This window comes from Crocuta crocuta, unplaced genomic scaffold (assembly GCF_008692635.1).
Source record: "Crocuta crocuta isolate KB4526 unplaced genomic scaffold, BGI_CrCroc_1.0 scaffold352, whole genome shotgun sequence".
NCBI lineage: Eukaryota > Metazoa > Chordata > Mammalia > Carnivora > Hyaenidae > Crocuta > Crocuta crocuta.
In genome coordinates this window covers 3,615,068-3,633,865 of record NW_027532169.1, presented here as the reverse complement: position 1 = coordinate 3,633,865, position 18,798 = coordinate 3,615,068, and the positions used below count along the sequence as shown (strand labels likewise).

Below are 18,798 nucleotides of genomic sequence, written 5' to 3'. Positions count from 1 at the left end.
AACTAAAGTTTCTTTCTGCACCCCTCCCCCGCCACACACTTTGGGAGCGGGGTGGGGGGGGGCCTTTCTCTCCCGGCCCCTGCTCCCCACGTCTGGGAGCCGAGCAGGCAGCCCGCCCATGCAGGCGCCCGCGTCGCCCCTTTTCCCGGATCCCGCTCCCCGAGCGAGCCACTGCCCAACTGGCCTCAGTGGGAGAACAGAGCAGAACGAAAATTCACAAAACACAATAACGAATTTATGGGTTCCACCATTCCCCGAGCGACCGTTTAGGCGTCCGGCCGCGGACCCCACTGCCTGGAATCCGAGGCCGGTCTCCAATCCCAGTGACTCCCGAGTCCCCCTCTTTCCTCCGTCCCTTTCCCACCCCACAGTCCTGTTCCAGCTCTTATATTGTCTTTTTTTTTTTTTTTTTTAACCTTTAGGGAAAGTCGAATTGCAAGGAAAACGCCTAGAGATTGAACACTCGGTCCCCAAAAAACAAAGGTAGGAAAGGGCTCTTTGAGAAGGGAGGCAACCTGGGGGCGCTTAGAGGCGGTGTTCAGGGGTCCGTGGTATCTCCAGTGGAAGAAACCCATTACTGGCCTTCCCACCCCCAACTCCGGATGTTGGGGGCAGGGAGGGAAGATTGGCTAAGATCTTGTAATGGGTGGTTTACAGCTTGTAAAAAATAAGCCGGGTTTGGGGTGGGCTGAGAGATGGTATTTGGAGAAGGAAAAGGGGGGAAAAATCAATAGGGGAGAAACCTTGTGGAGTTTGTTCAAGGTGTGGGGCCATTTTTGCGGGCAAGCTAAAAATCTTCGAAGAGTTCCAACTCATGGACATTTCTGTAACTTCTAGCAGGCCTCTTTCTCTTTTTTTCCTCCACCCATCTCTTAGCATAATTCTTAAGTAGATGGGGGGGGTCCCCTACGACTCCCTAGGGGGAGTGGATTTTGAGTTCCTGCCCCCAAAAGAATTCATAGCCTTATGCTTGTTTTCTGTATATCTCTGCAACAGGCAAGGACAGTATTTTTTTTTTTTCANGCTTCAGTCCATTGTTACAAGGGGACCATCTGGGGTGAGAGCTTTTTGTTCAGGCTGTGAGCTGGGGCTCTTTGGAGGGTCTAGAACTCCCTGGATGAATAGTGAAGAGAGAGAGTGTGTGTGTGTGTGTCTGCGTCCCAGTACCCTTCTATCCTCGCTTAAGCAAAGTGGGGTACCGCCATCATGTTACCCCCAAATCTGATTCGTGGTGGATTTCAGGTCTTTCATTGAACTCTGGCTGGGAAATTATAAGGGCAGAGTCTAGCTTTCTCAAATCTGACTTGAAACATGTTGACAGTGCAGAGTTTTCCCTTATGTGGCAGTTCCCAGGAAGTCTTTGAGCCATGGGTTACCCTGTCCTCTCCTTGGAGTGTCCTCCCCCCTAATTTCAGCTGGAAACTTGGCCACATTGAGAATAATCCCTGGTCTTTTCTGGGTGGGAAGGTGGAGGTTGGGTGCCTTTTTTTTNGTAATTTTGTTTATAGAGCCTGTGATTTAACCTCACAATGCTTCCAAACTCTTATTGGAAAGGCAATTAGAGTTAGGAGTAAAGAGGCAATAAAATCAGAAGGGGGGGGAGCCTTATTTATTATTTTGAACATTTCCTGGAGATGCAAAGGAGAGAAGCCCACTGACATCAGTAGGTTTATTGAGAAGATTGTGGATAATTGAACTGAAAGCTGAGCGTTTAAAACATGTTGAGGAGAGAGATCCAGAATAAATGGAATTCTGAAATATGTGGGGTTTTTTTACCCCCCCCCCCTTTGGCTCTTCAGGATGGTTTAAATTTTAAAGGGAATGATTCGAAGGCAAGAGAAATAGCAAAATGTGATGAAATGGGACCCAAAACATTTATATTTTAATTTCCATGGTGCTCTGTATTTATGGATCTTACCCCCTAAGCCATCTGCTTTCAAGCCGTTTTTAGGCTCCTTGTTCCCTCCAAAATGCATTACTTAGGGCCCTTTTGACTTGGGAAGGGGTGGGGTTTGTGAGAAGAGTGGATACAAAATCTTCTTTTCCCCATCCATGTTAAATTGCATCTTTTGTGTGTTCTTCCCTTCCCAAAAATAATTTTTTGAGCGCAAACACTGAGTCAGATTTGTGTGTGTGTGTGTGTGTGTGTGTGTGTGTGTGTGTTTGCGGGGTGGTGAGAAGGCACTTCATTTTTCTAGAATGAATCAATTTTTGAAGTTTTAGGATTTAAAAAAAGAGTGTTTGCATGAAGCCCGTTTGCTCTATCATTTTGTGTTCTTTGAAGGAAGCATTTTGTGGTATGTGTTTTTAGTCTGTCTGAAAACTATTTCTTCAGTTGGTCTGTTACTGGCTTTTTCAATCTCATGGAGGCATAAAACAGGAACTAGTGAATTAGCTACAACTAATATTTGAAGCAAAATGAACCGCTGTGTATATGTGTTTTGTGTATATATACTTTTTACTGTTGAAAGAAATAGAAGTAACTCTTCCTGATGCCCTCAGTTCCAACTGAGTTAGGACCTGAAACATTTCTAAGAGATTCATAAAAGTCTCACACCCTATGTGTTCCTGCATTTTGTTTGTTTGCTTGGATTTTTTTTTTTAAGAGGGGGGAACCCAACAAAAGATACAATATTACAGCAGTTAGGTCAGCATCCCTGATTTTGAAGTATTAATGTGTTTTGTTCTAACTTTGTATCTATTTGATGACTATACTTTGTACCCTTTCAAGAACCCAAGAGACTGAGCACTAAGGATTTAAACGGAAAACATTACTTTGAACTTGTCAAACGGGTGACCTCAAATTTCTCCCACCTTTCCAACCTCCCTCTTAGTGTTGGAATTCTGGCCAACAGTTTTGGCTTTTGGTTGAGAATTTGTGTATATTCACTCAAATATTAGGACAAAGGAGAAAAGACAAGCGCATTTTAAAAACAGTACTGGGACGGGTTCATATATATGAGGGACATGAAAGGTCCTTAAGGTAAGGGGGGAGGGGTGTCCCATTTGAGACTTGTTTCCCTTGGGAAATGACTTGCTTTGTAAGGGAATTAAACTTTCATTTGCCATTGCGTGTGCCTTTTTCTAGAGGAATGTGATGTAAAGACAGCATACCTATGGTCAACCACTGTCATAAAAATAAAAGGTGTTGCTGTTGAAATGCAAGAGGTGCAGTGCCTTTCTCTACATCAAATGTGTTCAACGGAAAAGATTGATTTTCTTAGCAGGTTAATGGTGGTGGTTCTCTCTTAAGCTGCCCTTAAAATGAGGTGGGTTAAACCCTTTCCCTTAATCTTCCAACTATTATTAAAAAAAAAAAAAAAGCAAGCCCAGAAATTGGGTAGTAGAGCCAAAGAGGTGGGAGAACTCTCCGAAAGGGCTTAAACTTTATTCTGACTTTACGGTTTCATTTCCAAAAAGTTAGCAGCTTTGGGAATCTGTGAGAAGGGAATGTCTTGTAAGTGGCAAAAATATTGTTTTTAATTTCGAGTGATTGGCTCTGAAGTAATTGGATCACGAAATGTTTGCAAAAGAAGCAAAGAGATTTTGCCTTCAGAAATGGATTTGTCTTTAATAAACCTTGTTCTCAGGGGCTGAAGATGAATTATAAGGGGGTTTAAGAAGCTAAAGGGATGTCTTTGAAAAAACAACAAAGGAGTAAAAAGTACAGGAGAGGGAGGATTTTCAGGCTCTTTTACTTCAGTGGTAGCAGTTGGAAGATATATCTGACCTTTATTGAACCCAGTAAGTTTGACACTTTAGTAAAAGGTTTTCTCCTTAGTATGTGGTTAGGGTGTTTTTTTTTGTTGTTTTGTTTTGTTTTTTTGTTTGTTTGTTTGTTTTTTGCCTTTAAATTTAAAAATGGTTGATTTTTAAATTGTTCTGCACACTTTGGTGAGGGAAGGTGGAAATCAATTCACTCTCACTTCATTTCCACCTAGAATGTAAACCTTAACACATTTCATGAATTATGTTCGCCTTACTGCCAGGGGAGAACCCTGAACTTGTTGCCATTTAGTACACAGTGTTTCAAGATCCTTTCCTGAGGACAGTGGTGTCTGACTGTCCTCTGGAAGAGTGGAGGGTTTCTAGAAACCTTTTCTGACCCAAAGTCAAAAGATGAAGTTTTACTCCAGTGCTTTCTACGATGGAGAACTTTGGAGGAAAGAAGGGAAAGAATTGTAATTCCCATCACTAATGTATTCCAAGCATGGTCAACTGTTCCAAATGTAAAGTTCTGGTGATGGCATAGCTCTTGGTGGAAAAAGAGCAAAACATTCTGGCAATTATGTTTCAGAGATGAAATACATGACATGAGCAGTTTGGAAAAATCTTGATTCAAAGGTTCTGAGCTTCTAATCTTTTTCAATTACCTTAATATATGTCATTTGACTCTATTTTATGTGTGTGGGTACTTTTAAGGCTATTTCGTCAGAGTTTATTCTACACTTTAATGTGTAACAGCCAGCTGACAAAGATACCATTGAGATCGGCTAGGGAGAATACGATTATAAAACATCATTAACAATTTCGGATCTGGTTTAGTTGAGTGAGGGAGGGGGGCAGAGACCAGCGAGTGCTGTGTTGCAATTTGGGGAGGTTTTGCTAGAAGACGATGTATCTGGGTTCTATCTGGGTTCTATCTGGGATGGGGGTCGGCCAGTGGTGGTAGTGTTGCCATTAGAATAAATGTATGATACAGGCGTTTGGAGAACAGACATTTTGCCAGCTGTGAGGGTTTGAATCCAGTCTTGTTCTCCGTCCATCCTCTATAAAGATTTTAAAACGTGGCCAATGCCTTCCAGAAAGTGCAGCTTCGAATATGGGATGGGAGTGTTAAGGGAGAGAAAAGAGGAGGGGAAAAAAAAAAAGCAGCAGGGGAGACTGGAGAAATCAGACGAGTCAGTCCCCGGGTTGGAAATTCCAGACGGGGGAAAAAAAAGAGAAAGAGAGATGGGGGTTGGGGTGGAGTTCCCGCTTCCCTTTTAAAGAGCAGCGGCCGGAGGCGCGCAGCGACCCGCGGCGGGGGGGGGGGGGCGNAGCGACCCGCGGCGGGGAGAGGGGGTCGCCGGCGGCAGCCTTGGAAGCCGGGTGGGAGATTTGGGCGAAGGGCAAGGCGCTTTCTGCCGGCGGGGTCGCCTGCCTTCCCTTCCCGTTTTTCAAAAAGCCGAGAAAGTCGGCTGCGCCGCCGGCTGCGCTTCCTGGAGGGCCCGCGCGGGNCACCTTGGACCTGAGAGCCCCGGATCCCCAGCCGCGCCCACGTGGGGCGGCCCCGGGCTGCGGGCGCCCGGCCTGTCCCTAGACGCTGCCACCCCAAGGCAGAAGCAAGAAGCCAAGGCGGAGCGAAGAGGCCTGGGGAGGGGTGGGTAGAGAGGGAGCAAACAGGACGAGAGAGGTGGAGAGAAAATGGAGGTAGGTGCATGTGGTGGTGGGCCCTTCCCAGTAGCCGAGGCCCCTTGGCAATGGGGCGTAGGACTGGGAGCTCAAAAGGGTCCAGGAGCCTTTAGAAAATGGACTGGCCCCACGTTCCAAAGGCTGAAATAACAACAAAGGGAGTAGTAGTCACCAGAGTTTCTAGGACGCCTTTTATTCGTGGGGTAAAAGATTCGACCGCAGCTCCTCAGGTGGGCCACTGAGGGTTTTTCGAAGAAGAGTTTTCTCTGGGTCTCAGCCAGGGTTTGACTATATGTAACCCTAAAATTGGCCCGCCATTTCCACCTGTGCCCAGCCCATTTCCTCTCCCTGCCCACACCTTTTAAAATGCCTGTCAAAACAAAAGCAAGGCAGGGTCTCTGAAGACAGGCACTCAAGAGAGCACATGTTTTTTGGGTTACCGGTAAAAGTTTGATTTGGCCAGGAAGAGATCGATCATACCCTGGGGGTGTCTGTACTAGCCATACCCTTGGAAGGAAGGCACTGCCAGCAGGAAGATATTCGGTCTCCAGTGGACTAGCTCCGTTCCAATAGAAATATTTGGATGGCCCCTCAGATTTGGTTCACGGGGGGCTCTATGTACTTTTGTAGTGAGTGGGAGGGGTCGTCCTGATACCCAACAAGCAGAGCCAGCTTTGTAAGGGTCTGCAGCTAGTAGGTTTGCAATAAATAGTCCAGGAATGAAGGCACAGCAGGCTGGAACAAGTTTCCATCCTAAACACAGGCCACCGAAGTAAACTGTATGTTGATTATGGGCAAACCGCAGGACAAAAGTAGGTCTGGACCGCAGTCATTTCAGTACAGTCGGAGAAAACCTGATTGATTGCAAGACACTGAAATCAACTGTACAGAACAGACAGGGCCAGGCAGGGAGTTCCATCACGGAAGTCCGATCTTGCAGGATTCAGAGACCCATCACGGAAGTCCTGTCTTGTGGTCATACGGCAGAGAGCACAGAGCATGGCGAACCATTAGTAAACTGCTTCTTGAATGAAATACAGAGCAAATAGCTAGGTGACTCGAAGAATATTGGACTGGGATGTCCAGATAATTTCAAAGCCCCTAAGGAGAAGTCTGATTATTAGACCTGTGGCATTTTGGTGGCTCAAGCCACCCAAGGGACCAGACAGGATGGATGGGTGTGAATTTCGCTCCTAGCATAGGGAAAGGGAATGGAGAACTCCCTCTCTGAGAGGCCACAGGAGAGGACCTGTTTGCCCACACCGCGTCTGTTCCATGGGTTCTAGTCAGCCCTCTCAATATTTCTGTAGAAGAGGGTTAAGGAAAACTTCAGTTTTTATTCATTGAGAGTCAGTTTCAGTTGAAAAATTAGTCCGGCATCCAGATGTTTTGGCCACTTGCAATGGAAAATGTTAAGTCTGCGAAGTTTGATTGGATGGTTTCGTTGATTGGATGTAGTTAGAATCTTTCGGAGGAGAAATCAGGAATCAGAAAAAAAAAAAAAGATGGTTTTGTATAAAGGTTGTTTGTGGGGGTCTGAGTTCTTCAGCAGCAGGAGCCGGGGGCACAGGAATCATTCTGAACTCCTGAGGCTCAAGGAGAGAGGAAGCTTGGGGCGCCTGGGTGGCTCAGTCGGTTAAGCATCCGACTTCGGCTCAGGTCATGATCTCACGGTTCGTGGGTTCGAGCCCCGAGTCGGGCTCTGTGCTTACAGCTAGCTCAGAGCCTGGAGACTACTTTTGATTCTGTATCTCCCTCTCTCTGTCCCTCCCCTGCTCAAGCTGTGTCTCTCTCTCTCTCAGAAGTAAATAAAACATTAAAAAATTTTTAAATTGTAGGATTTAGATTAAAAAAGAGAGAGAGGAAGCTCTATTAGGTCAGGGTCTCATGACCTAGCCTAGGTCCCTCCCCCCACCCTATATTGGGACTGTGGGGGAAAGGTCTCCCAGGAGAGCTTGGTGTTTAAAAAACACAAGCTTTGGAGTCAGGCAATGACTATGAAACTGCAGAAGTTAATCTTCTTAAGCCTCAAGTTCTATAACTGTAAACCACGGTGTTACTACACATTAACTATTATTATTGCTGTTGTTATTTGTTTTAGATACAGATCTCTCTGCCTTCTGTCTTTGGACCGTGGCAGCTGGGGGCATATACTCTAAAGCAGCAGGTCGGGTGTTTTAAGTGTGTTTATGTGACTGTGGCATGTATTTTACATGGGACAAGGAGGGCTAGGCACATTGAAAGGGACTGATGTTTAGGGAGCTTTGATGACCTGTATGTTGAAAGGAAAAGCCACCTTTTGGAAGAGGCGGCTGAAGCTCACTAGGGCAATCCCCCCCCAGACTCCCTGGGTTATGGACCCCACTGCTAAGTCTCTTACCCCATCCTGTCAGGCAAAAGGCTTGAAGAGGCGGTACAAGCACCGTGCAGAATGCTACTGATCTTTCCTTAGGTGAGTGGGCCATAGATTCTAGCATCGTGGATGCCATGAGGCCGCGCCAGGTGAAATTTCACACTCGAGGGCTGCTGTCAAAGGGGCATGTAGTGTAGGGATACTGGTGAGTGAGGGACCACCTTCATTCTGCAGATGAGGTAAGCATTACAAGAATCCAGGATGAAGGAGACCCGGGGAGTCCTTGGGGGTCTGAGGAAGGAAGGAAGGAGAGCAGCTTCCCCCACGGGCATGTTTGCCTTAACGCTCCCCTCGTGGTAGGCTAACAAAATGGCCTTGCCGGAGTTGGGGGTCCCTCGGTGTCCGGCAAGCGACCACATACGCTGTTCCCTTTCCTGTGCCCTTGTAGAGGGCGGCGCTCCAGCAGCCTCACCTTCCCGGGCGCCCACCGTCGCGTCCACTTTCACCCTTCGGGGCTCCCTGTTCAAAGGGTGCACAGACCTCTTGCCCCTTTCGAAATCTCAGTCTAGGGACTGAGGTTTGAACCTTCTCTGAGTGGGGTGGGGAGAGGAAGGGCTTCCATTCCGGATGTGGGTTTTGGCCATTTAACAGGCTTGTGACTTTAATCAGTTACTATAAAGGGGTTTACAATTAGTTTATGTGGAATGATATGTGTCGCCTCCCCACTGGAGTGGCATCTGGGATTGCTTGGGGCTCCTCAGCTTCCCATTAGGGACTCTGAAGATGAAGAGGAGAAGATGAGGGGAGACCGGAACTGGAGTGGGGGCCGTCGGGCGGAGGAAACCGGTGGAGGAGGTCTGTTCCGAGCTAGAAATATTTATTCTACTTCCTCCTCCAGGTCTCTGAGTTGCTTGGGAGAAGTCCGTCTGTAATAGAGCGTTTGCTTTGGCAGGATCTGGAGACAGAGCCCTAAATTAAAGAGTAAAGATGATCCTCCAGGCCAGGCTGCTGGTGGCTGCAGCCAGTGTGTTCAGACAGAGGGGGCTGGCTTGGGAAGGGAGCAGGGCTCGGAAGGTTTTCTTTAGTCCTTTTGTTGAGTGTCCTCCACACCAGCAACTTTTTACGGAATGTAAGAGGGGAAAACCTGGCCGACTCGCTGTCACCTAGAGGATTTTCCTGAATGTTGTTACTACCGTTTGGATTGCGAGCTGCTGCTGCTGGCTTTTCAGAGCAGAGCAGAGTGATACTTGTCCGGAATAAGCAGGGGGCAGGCAAGTGGTGGGATAAGAAGGTGGTCTTCCCAAGCATCCAATGTCTCCATGAGATAACCGTTCTCGCATTTTCCTACCCTGGCCCCTCGCTGGACTTTCCTGAGTGAGCAGTTTGCTAAATTTAAGCTTGTGACTGGAGGGATCTCTTCAAGACATCCCACTGTCAGCAGCTTTAGCCCGGGTGTGTGCTAGGGGTGCTTTGCCATTCTGGCAGGAGCAATTTTCTGCAGGGGAGCAGGGAGGAGAGAGTTTAAAAAAATACATGTTTACAGCCAGATTCCGCGTAAGAAAAGATTTAACAAGACGGAACGGACTGGTGAGATCGCTTGCGTTTTGCTGTGAAGTTTGGTGCGTCTGACTGCGTTCCTTCATGCACGCCTTCGTTCAGCCCCTGATTCTTCTGCGTGCAGTCTCCTGTTGCAGGGGGGTGCCCTCTCCAGGTATTCCGGAACACAGAGAAGGACGAGGGAAAGACTGGTCTTAGAGTAGAGCTGGAAGGGGATACAACTGCTCAGTTCATTTTTCTCCAGGAGCTTTTAGATTTTTATTTTATTTTTTTACCTTTTCCTCAGTATTGTAAGAGAATTTTAAATCAAAGTATTTTTTTAGTTGAAAATTTGAATTGTTTAGGTTGGAAACGAATTTTAAATATTTCACTTTGACTTTTTTTAACCTTTTATTTACTTAATTTTAAGTAGACTCTAGGCCCCCAGTGGGGCTTGAACTCATGACCTGGAGACCAAAGAGTTGCGTGCTCCTTAAAATAATTATTTTAAGGTTTTGTAAAAATTAGTTTTTGAGAGACAGAGAACACGTGCAAGGGAGGGGCAGAGAAAGGGAGAGAAAATCCCAAGCAGGCTCCACACTGTCAGTGCGGAGCCTGACATGGGGCTCAAACTCTTCAAACTGTGAGATCATGACCTGAGCCGAAATCAGTTGGATGCTTAACCGACTGAGCTCTGCAGGTGCCCCTAAATCATTATTTTAAAATAATTGAGATTAATGAAACTTTTTAAAGAAATAACTTCTATGTGCTAAAGCATACATAACATGAACTTTACAATCATAACCATTATTAAAAATTTTTTTTATGTCTTTATTTTTTGAGAGACAGAGACCGAGCAGGGGAGGGGCAGAGAGAGGAGACACAGAATGGGAAGCAGGCTCTGAGCTGTCAGCACAGAGCCCGACGTGGGGCTCGAGCCCACGGACTGTGAGATCATGACCTGAGCCAAATTCGGCTGCTTAACCGACTGAGCCACCCAGGCGCCCCTAAAAAATTTTTTTAATGTGTATTTATTTTTGAGAGACAGACAGAGATGAGCAAGGGAGGGGCAGAGAGAGAGAGACACAGAATCTAAAGCGGGCTCCAGGCTCTGAGCTGTCAGCGCAGAGCCTGATGCGGGGCTCGAACCCAGAAAGCACGAGATCGTGACCTGAGGGGAAGTCAAATGCTTAACTGACTGAGTGCCCTGGGCGCCGCAGCATTGTAACCATTTTTAAGTGCGCAGTTCATTGCCATTAAGCACGTTCACAGTGTTGTGTCGCCATCACCTGTATTCATCTCTACAACTCTTCATCTCGCAGGACTGAAACTGCACTCCATAAACAGAAACTCCCCACCCCACCTGTGGGATTTCAACCATTGCCAGGATTGCTATTTCTTACAGAGTGGATGGTGGTCACCTCTTAATCCTGTAACAAATGGGAGTCTTTGCCTTAGACTCCCCCCCCGCCCCCCGCCTTAAATACTAATTATTAGTTGGGTTTTTTATTTGGCACTGTTGGGTCTTTTTCAGGGTGGGGAAGAGAAACAAGGGTTGACAGGAGGTGCGCAAAAGAGGTACAAGATACGATCGGTGCCCTCCAGCATTGTCACTCTAGATCCAGGAAAAGCTGTGGGACACAGCAGAGGCCAAGAGCCTATGCATTAAAATGGGAGGCACACAACCTCAGGGACTAAAATAGAGGAGGGAGGCTTTGAGTGAGCTAAGCTGTGTTTTGGAGGATAGGCAGGCAAAATAGGAGCGGATTAAGGAGAGCATTATGGATTGACAGGGAGCTGTTGATGGGGAGACACTTCATCTGGGGGAGAGGGGGTAGCACTGTCGTGGGGAGGCCTCAGGCACGTAGCGCACGGTACCCCCGTTTATTTCCTTAACTGAGCATCTTCTCTGCTTCAGAGTCCTGTTCCAGGTGACTCAGGTCAAAAGATGAATTCCTTCCACAATTACAGGGAGCATTTACTGAGTATCTATTCACATTTAACCAGTGTCACTTCGCTCAATCTTGATAAGGACGCTGTGCAGGTATCTGCCTTCTACAGAACACGCTGAGACTGAGTGGTTAAAGTAACTTAGCCAGTCAATACTTAGTCAATACCTTGAAGACGCAGAAGTGCTGGGATTCACGGCCAAGCCTTTCTACCTCTACGGTTGAGCTTTCTAAGAAGGTGGGAACAGGTGGGAACGGGTGATCTTTTAACAGTTCAAAGAAATTTATTTATTTGCTTAAAATTTTTTTTAATGGTTATTTTTGAGAGAGAGAAAGAGAGAGACAGAGCCTGAGTTGGGGTGGGGCAGAATGAGAGCGAGACACAGAATCCGAAGCAGGCTCCAGGCTCTGGGCTGTCAGCACAGAGCCTGACCCGGGGCCCAAACCCACGAATTGTGAGATCACAATTCGAGCAGAAGTTGGGATGCTTAACCAGTTGAGCCACCCAGGCGCCCCAACAATTCAAAGGAATTTAATCTGGGGCACCTGGGTGGCTCAATCGGTGGAGTGTCTGACTCTTGATTTAGGCTCAGGTCATGATCCTAGGGTCCTGGGATCAAGCCCTGCACTGGGCTCTGTGCTGTATAAGAGCCCAGACAGCATGGAGCCTGCTTGGAATTCTCTCTGTCCCTCTCTTTCTGTCCCTCCTCCTTTTTCTGCCCCTCCCCATCCCTCCTCCTGAAAAATATATATTAATATAAGAAATTGAATCTTACCTTGAGCTTTTGGGGGGGAAGAGCATAAGGTTAGCAAATAAAAAACATGCGCAATGTTAATTTCTCCCTGTTCTGAGCCTCTTTCTCACCCAGCTCTTGTATACCTGCTTTGCATTTTATTTTCCTCTCCCTGTGGGGATTTTCAGCCCATTTTCAGGGGTTGAAGAAAACAAAATTCTCCTCATCTGGGCAGCTAAGGTGGGAAAGGGGAATTCTGCTTTCAGAATGAAAAGGACCCACGGAGAGGGATGTGAGCGGGACAAGAGTGGAGTGGATGACGACTTGCGTGGGGTCAGTTCAAGTATCAACTTTGGCTTGACATTTCCCCAGATTGGGAAACTTGGAATCTGGGGTCCGGATCATTTCCTGGCCCCCTTTCCTTATCTTCTCCAGAAGCCCCATGAAATAAACTAGGTATTTTGAGTTCCAAGGGCCTCAATCCTTTGGCATTCTGGTAGGCACCAGCGCTCATCCCTCCCCCACCTTTGTTTGGGTTCCACCCGCAGAAAATGGGAGGCTGGGGGGGAAGGGCAGGGCTTGAGATGCTTCTCCTCCCACCCCACCCCCCCTCCTCCTAGCAGGAAGGGACAAAGAGTTGACCTTTGTTACAAGCCTACAGAACCATAATTCATAGCTTCTGTATGTTTTTGAGGAGCGAGAACCCAGGTAGATTCTTTTCGCTGACCAGCACGAGCCGACTTCGTGGTATAGCGGACCTCGGTGGCTAAGGGACACCTTGAGTTAGTCACCTAACCTCTCTGAGCCTGGTTTTTTGGAACTGCAGAATGGAAAGGAAAAAAAATCTTCGGCTTCTGTGGCGGGTTAGAGGCTCCAGTCAAACTCTTGCCGCTGTTCTAGGTTCCTAGGGGATGTGGGTGTAAAGGACTTGGTAAACCCTCCAGTACCTTGCAAATGGAAGTATTAATAAGATTATCATTAATCAATGACACCCCAAGAGGGCACACAAAGAAGGTCCTCCTCACCCAGTGCCTTAGACTGTGTGTGTGTGTGTGTGTGTGTGGAGGAAGGTAGGACTCTTCCGATTGTAACTTTTCCGAGGAGGCTCCAGGGACGCCCCGGAAAGGGGGTCTTTTTTTCCTCCGGGCCCTACGGCCCCTTCGTCCCGGGCCCCCAGCCTGGCCCGCGCGGCCCACTCCCACTCCCACTCCCGGGCCTCAGTTCCTGCCTTCTCGGTGGGAGGCCTGCCTGGCCTGGGCCTGCCTCCTCCCGCAGCCCGGCCGAGGTCTCTAAGGAATGCCGCCTCCCGGGCCATTTTCTCCCCTCCAGCTTCTGCGGCCCCACTTCCAGCCCCCTCCCGGCCCCCTACCCCCAACCGGTTCCCACTTAAATGCTTGCAGGCCTGTTTGCAGGCGGGAAGCCCCCTCCCCCACAGGACCACCTCAGTCACAGCCCTGACCACAGGGAGGTCGGGTCTGGATTTACTAAAGGACCCCGGAGGGGGAGCCTGCCCCTCGCTGGCTGCCTGGCTCGCTCATGGGGTCGGGTTTCGGCCGGTGGCTCTGGAGGGAGAGAGAGAGAGAGAGAGAGAAAGAGAGAGACACAGACACACACANGGCCAGCGCGGCCGCTCAGCTGCTCCGGCCTTCTCAGTTGCCCGTTCCCCAGGGCTCCCCTCCTCCCCCCAGCTGCTGCCAGCCCTCCCCCACCCTCAGCTGCTGCCGCCCTTCCCAGGCACCTCTTTCTCCTCCTTTGCCCTGCCTGCCCCCGCTCTCCGCGGCCCTCCTCGGGGCGGCGGAGGGCCCCGCTGGCCACCCTGGGGCTCCTGGCATGGCCGAGACCTTGCCGGCTGCACCATCTTGGACCGTGCTGGTGGGACTCGCGGCCCAAGCCTTCTCCCCCCGGGCTGGGGGAGGAAGCGCCGGCGGAAGGGCATCCAGCTGCCCCGCCTCGAGGCAGGGCCGAGGCCGAGGACAGTTGTTCTGATGAACCGCTCACCCCAGCAGACACCAGCGCCCTGGAGTTTCCCACTACCAACAACAGGTCTCCGGAGGGAATCCCTCTAGGGCTTAGCCTCGAGCAGGAGGGACACAGCACAACCCGGGCTCCTTCCCACTAATAGGATGGTTGATGATCATTTTTGAAAACGTATACTGGGATGCATTCCCATCCTTTCGCAGGGAACACTAATGATCCCAGGAACTGTGCTCCGTACCATAGGGTCTTTTCCTGGGGCTGGAATGGAGCTGCTGGAGACGGATCTCTCTTGACGCTGGTCTAGTTTCCTTTTTCCTTGCTTCTGAGGGCTCCACCGCCAAATCCTGTCTTGCACTAGGCTCTCCGGGTTTGCTGTTCCCTACCGAGGAGAGAGCCTCGGCCTCTCTCCATTTCCGAGGCATGCCCCATGGTGCTTTCGCCAAGCGCCAGCTCCGGCCTCAGCCAGGTCTCTGAGGCCAGGTCTCTGGGTCCCGGAGTGCCAGACCTTTTGGCTCTTAAGCTTTCTGGAGAATTGCTGAGATCCCCACCGGAGGGGGTGGGGGGGGAGAGTTCAACCAACCTCTCTCCTGCGGTCGGGGCAGGAAATAAGTCTTTCTAGCCCTCCCTCTGCCTTTCCCTCTCAGAGCATGGTAGCCTCCCCCCACCCGCAGAGAAGATGCTGGAAAGATCTCCCTGCTAGCCTGAGGAGGATGGTGAACGATGTCCGGAACCATTCCTTCCTTAAAAAAATTTTTTTTTAACATTTATTTATTTTTGAGGGACGGAGAGACAAAGGGCGAGCTGGGGAGGGGCAGAGAGAGAGAGAGGGAGTCACAGAATCTGAAGCAGGCTCCAGGCTCTGAGCTGTCAGCACAGAACCCTATACGGGGCTCGAACCCACGAGCTGTGAGATCATGACCTGAGCCGAAGTCGGACGCTTAATCAACTGAGCCACCCAGATGCCCCCACAACGGTTCGTTTCTTACCTCGTACCATCACTATCTCCAGCAGGAAGCCTGTACTGCTCACGTGGGGTCTCACCTCTTTATCATTTGTCCCCACGCGTTAGGTTTATTCTGAAGGCGTTTATTCTGAAGGCGGCTTCTGCCCACCTCCCCCATTCCCAGATTCCCCTTCCTCGCACTTAGGAGCATAGATAGAGCTTGTTCGGTTCCCTCTAGGAACCACTCAGGTGAAAGACAACAATTCTCAGCAGAGAGCAAGGTGGTGGGAGGGAGAGGCAGTTGGCCCGGGCAGACTTGAAATTTGTCTGGAAAGAGCTCCTCTGTCTCAGAGCTTCTGTTTTGGCTTCCTCTGGTGCTGCCCAGATGGGCAAGAAAAAAAAAAAAAAAGCAAAACGTGGGCTGTCTTGTCAAACCATTTATTTCCAAGATGAGTGAGTTGAGCGAAGTATTCATCGCAGAGGTTTGCTTGCTAACACCAGTTAACGCCTTCCCTGCGCCGTGTCTCACCTTCGCTGCCTTGCCTGTCCCTAGACGGACGTGAAAGTTTGCAAGGATTTTTGGTGACTGTCCTTTCACACTGCTAACATTTCTCTGACAGCCATCCAGCCGTATAATAGTATAGTTAGCTCTTCTGTGAGTTAAACCCTGTGCCCAAATTAGAGCCGCATGCAGTAAAAGCCAGTTGGCACGCACTTAGCCATACAGAATATGGGCATTTTTCCTGCTGCTGACATGGGGGCTTTACAAGCTTCTGCTCTGTTAACACTCCTTGTCAGAGAGAAAGCAGCAAGCTTTGGTGAGATGAGCATACGCCAGCCTTGGGAGGAGACCCGAGTTCTAGTTCTACCTTAGAGCTGCCAAGGCGCTTGTCCTTTTTGCTGAGCCTCCGTTTCTCCAACTGTCAATTGAAAGTGACTTGTTGAGGACCCGCTCAGGCTTGAGGGGCTTATACTTGTCTCCTGCTCAGTGTATGAATCTGATTTCGTTTAACAGGAACTTCTTAGTGTTNCCCTCTTCTCTTCCTTCAGGTAGGCCAGGAGCATATTAAACATAGTACAGAGCCTTCCAAAGGAGAGGGGTATGTGGTCCATCCCAGAGTCGCTTCTGGAGTTTCGCTTTTCCTTTCTGCTTGTCTCCAGCATTAGCGCAGGAGTCAGAGCACATGTGGGACAGTACATGTGTGCTACATTTTTAAACGTCATGTTCACACTGGGGCGCCTGGGCGGCTCACTCGGTTAGGCGGCTGACTCTTGGTTTCCGCTTGATTTCCACGCAGGTCATGATCTCAGTGGTTTGTGAGTTCGAACCCTGCAATCGGGCTCCGTGCTGACAGTGCAGAGCCTACTTGAGATTCTGTCTCCCTCTCCTCTCTCTCTCTGCCCCTCCCCTGCTCGCTCTTTCTCTCTCTCAAAATAAATAAACATTTTTTAAAAAGACCACGTTCCCGGAACCCAGTGCCGGCCCTGCCTTCCCCCCTCCCTTGCCCTGGCATTCACCTGCGTGGTGGCATCTTTCCTGCCTAGTCTTGTCTTTCAGTAGGTTCATATTTTCCTTTGCAGCCCCTACCCTGCCCACCAACCCACCTGACAGCCTGCCTGTCTGGCTGCCCTGCCTCTGGACCAGCCTGGCACGGAGCCCTGGGCATGGTGCCAGCTCCTCCTCCCCTCCAGCCCCGCCCCCTTTCTCAGCTACTGCCATGCCTGGAGCGTGCCAGGTCCGCCCCCTTCAGAGGCTTTCCTGGACAATTATTTTCTTCACCTCTCCACCCTCTAGGGAGAAGGAGGCAGGCTGGGGAGGAAGGGCTGGGTCAGTGGTGATCTTATGGAAAAGGCAGAGGTTGGCACTTTGGGACATCTTTTATGTGTGACTTCCAGCTGGGGGAATCTGGGAGGAGAGCCAGCTTTGGGAGGGTGCTTCTACTCCAGCCTTAGCCACAGGGCACTCTCTTGTCGAGAGAAGTCCACGGCATCACCCACGTCTAAAGGGGTCCTGTGAATGGGACGCGCCTCAGTGGCTCAGTCGGTTAAGCATTTGTCTTTGGCTCAGGTCACACAGTTTGTGAGTTCGAGCCCCACATCAGGCTCTGTGCTGACAGCCCAGAGCCTGGAGCCTGCTTCCAATTCGGTCTGCACCACCCCCCGCTGTTCCTGCTTACACTCTCTCTCTCTTTCAAACATAAATCAACATTAAAAAAATAAAGGGATCCAGTGGACAGCCTCCCTCTCCTCTCCAGTTAGCCCTGTCTGTTCCTTCCTCCCATCCCCAACCAAATGGGGTCCCCTACTGAACTGTCAGCTCCCTGAGCACAGGAGGCTTGCCTGTCTTCTGTCACATTAGCTCTACACTGTAGCACAGTGCCCAGCCTTATGCAGTAGGAATGCAACGAGAGCCACGTATGTAAATTTCTTTCTTTCTTTCTCTCTCTTTCTTTCTTTCTTTCTTTCTTTCTTTCTTTCTTTCTTTCTTTCTTTCTTTCTTTCTTTCTTTTTTTTGGTTTAGGTTCTTTTTAATTTTTGAAATTTCCTAGGACCCATGTCAGAAAAGAGTGAAAATAAGGAAAAAAGATTAATTCTAAAATGAATTGAAAAGTTCAAAATATTATTATTTTTAAAGTTGGTTTATGTTTTGAGAGCGAGAATCCCAAGCAGGCTCTGCACTGTCAGCACAGAGCCCGACTTGGGGCTTGATCTCACGAACCTTGAGATCATGACCTGAGCTGAAATCAAGAGTCAGGACGCTTAACCAACTGAATCACCTCGGTGCTCCTGGAAAATTCAGAGTTATTATCCATTCGACATGAAATCAATGTAATAAGGAGGTCTTTATTTTGGGTGGTGGGGTACAAAGTCATAAAGAATCTGGGGCGTATTTAATATGTAGAGCCTACTACAAGTCAGATGCTAGTGAGGTTTCACAGGGAACCTTTGATCTGTACTTAGATTTCAGAAATTTTACGGAGGAAAAGTTAAATTATATAAATACAGAACACAAGGAAATTCCGTTCCTCAGTTGCCGTAGCCACATTTCATTTGCTCCAAAGCCACACGTGACCAGTGGCTACTGTGGTGTGGACAGCCCGGGCCCGGCGCATGATAGGTGCCACGAATTCTATGGAGTAAATGCCTGTAGCACTCGGACTACAGAAACCTTGAGGCAGGTCATGGTAGCGAGTTTTTCTTGCCTGCCTTTTAGGCTTGAGCGAGCATGATGTGTCTGGAGGTTTGTAACATCTTTGTGGCTCGCTCTTGCCCAGCGTGCCAGTGATCACTTGAACCCCACCCCCAACCAAGCTTATTTTCTAATTGCCTTTGGTTAGTTTCTTGCCAGCTTTTTTGAGGAGTTGCCTGTAGGCTTGAGTGAAGATTTGGACATCATCGGGAAGAGTTCAGTGTGTAGATGTGTGGAAGGATGTCGGAATTTGGGGCGTATGGATGGATCCCGAAGCTTTCACCAACTCCTAAAACCTTGAAACTGCATGCAGAATGTTGGGCGTTTTTCTGGTGTAGAGTCTTCTTCCCTTTTATCACATTCCTTAATGGAAACCAAGTCTCCAAAAAGGCAGGAGGGGCATCTTAAGAACCGCTTACTTGAGATCATCAGGACATAGAAAATTCCTCTGATTAAGAAAGCCTTTCCTGGAGGTAGACCGGGTTGATCCATGTCTGGGACCATGAGACCCTGTAAAAAGGCTAATCCTGACCCTTGTTTCCCAGAAGTGAGAAACTGAGGTCCTGAGAGTTGAGGTTTGACTTGCCCAAGGCCACATAGCCTGCTAGTCTGAAAATTGTGGCCCGGGGGAGGGGTGGAGGTGAAGGATCTAATCTGGAAATCCCAGTTTAATCCTGGTTCCCTGCAGAGATGAAAGTCCAGGTTTGACTTTTGATAAGGTG

At 49.0% G+C, this 18,798-nt stretch overlaps 1 protein-coding gene across 2 annotated transcripts in view; it reads left to right on the top strand.

Annotated features, from left to right (window-relative positions):
* IGF2BP1 (insulin like growth factor 2 mRNA binding protein 1) overlaps nucleotides 1-18,798 on the top strand; it is a 51,540-nt gene that overhangs the window by 1,294 nt on the left and 31,448 nt on the right. For both annotated transcript variants that reach the window (XM_077776836.1, XM_077776835.1), the window contains exon 2: nucleotides 423-483. In XM_077776836.1, the coding sequence (XP_077632962.1) occupies nucleotides 423-483 (61 nt within the window). The remainder of the gene's footprint in view (nucleotides 1-422; nucleotides 484-18,798) is intronic.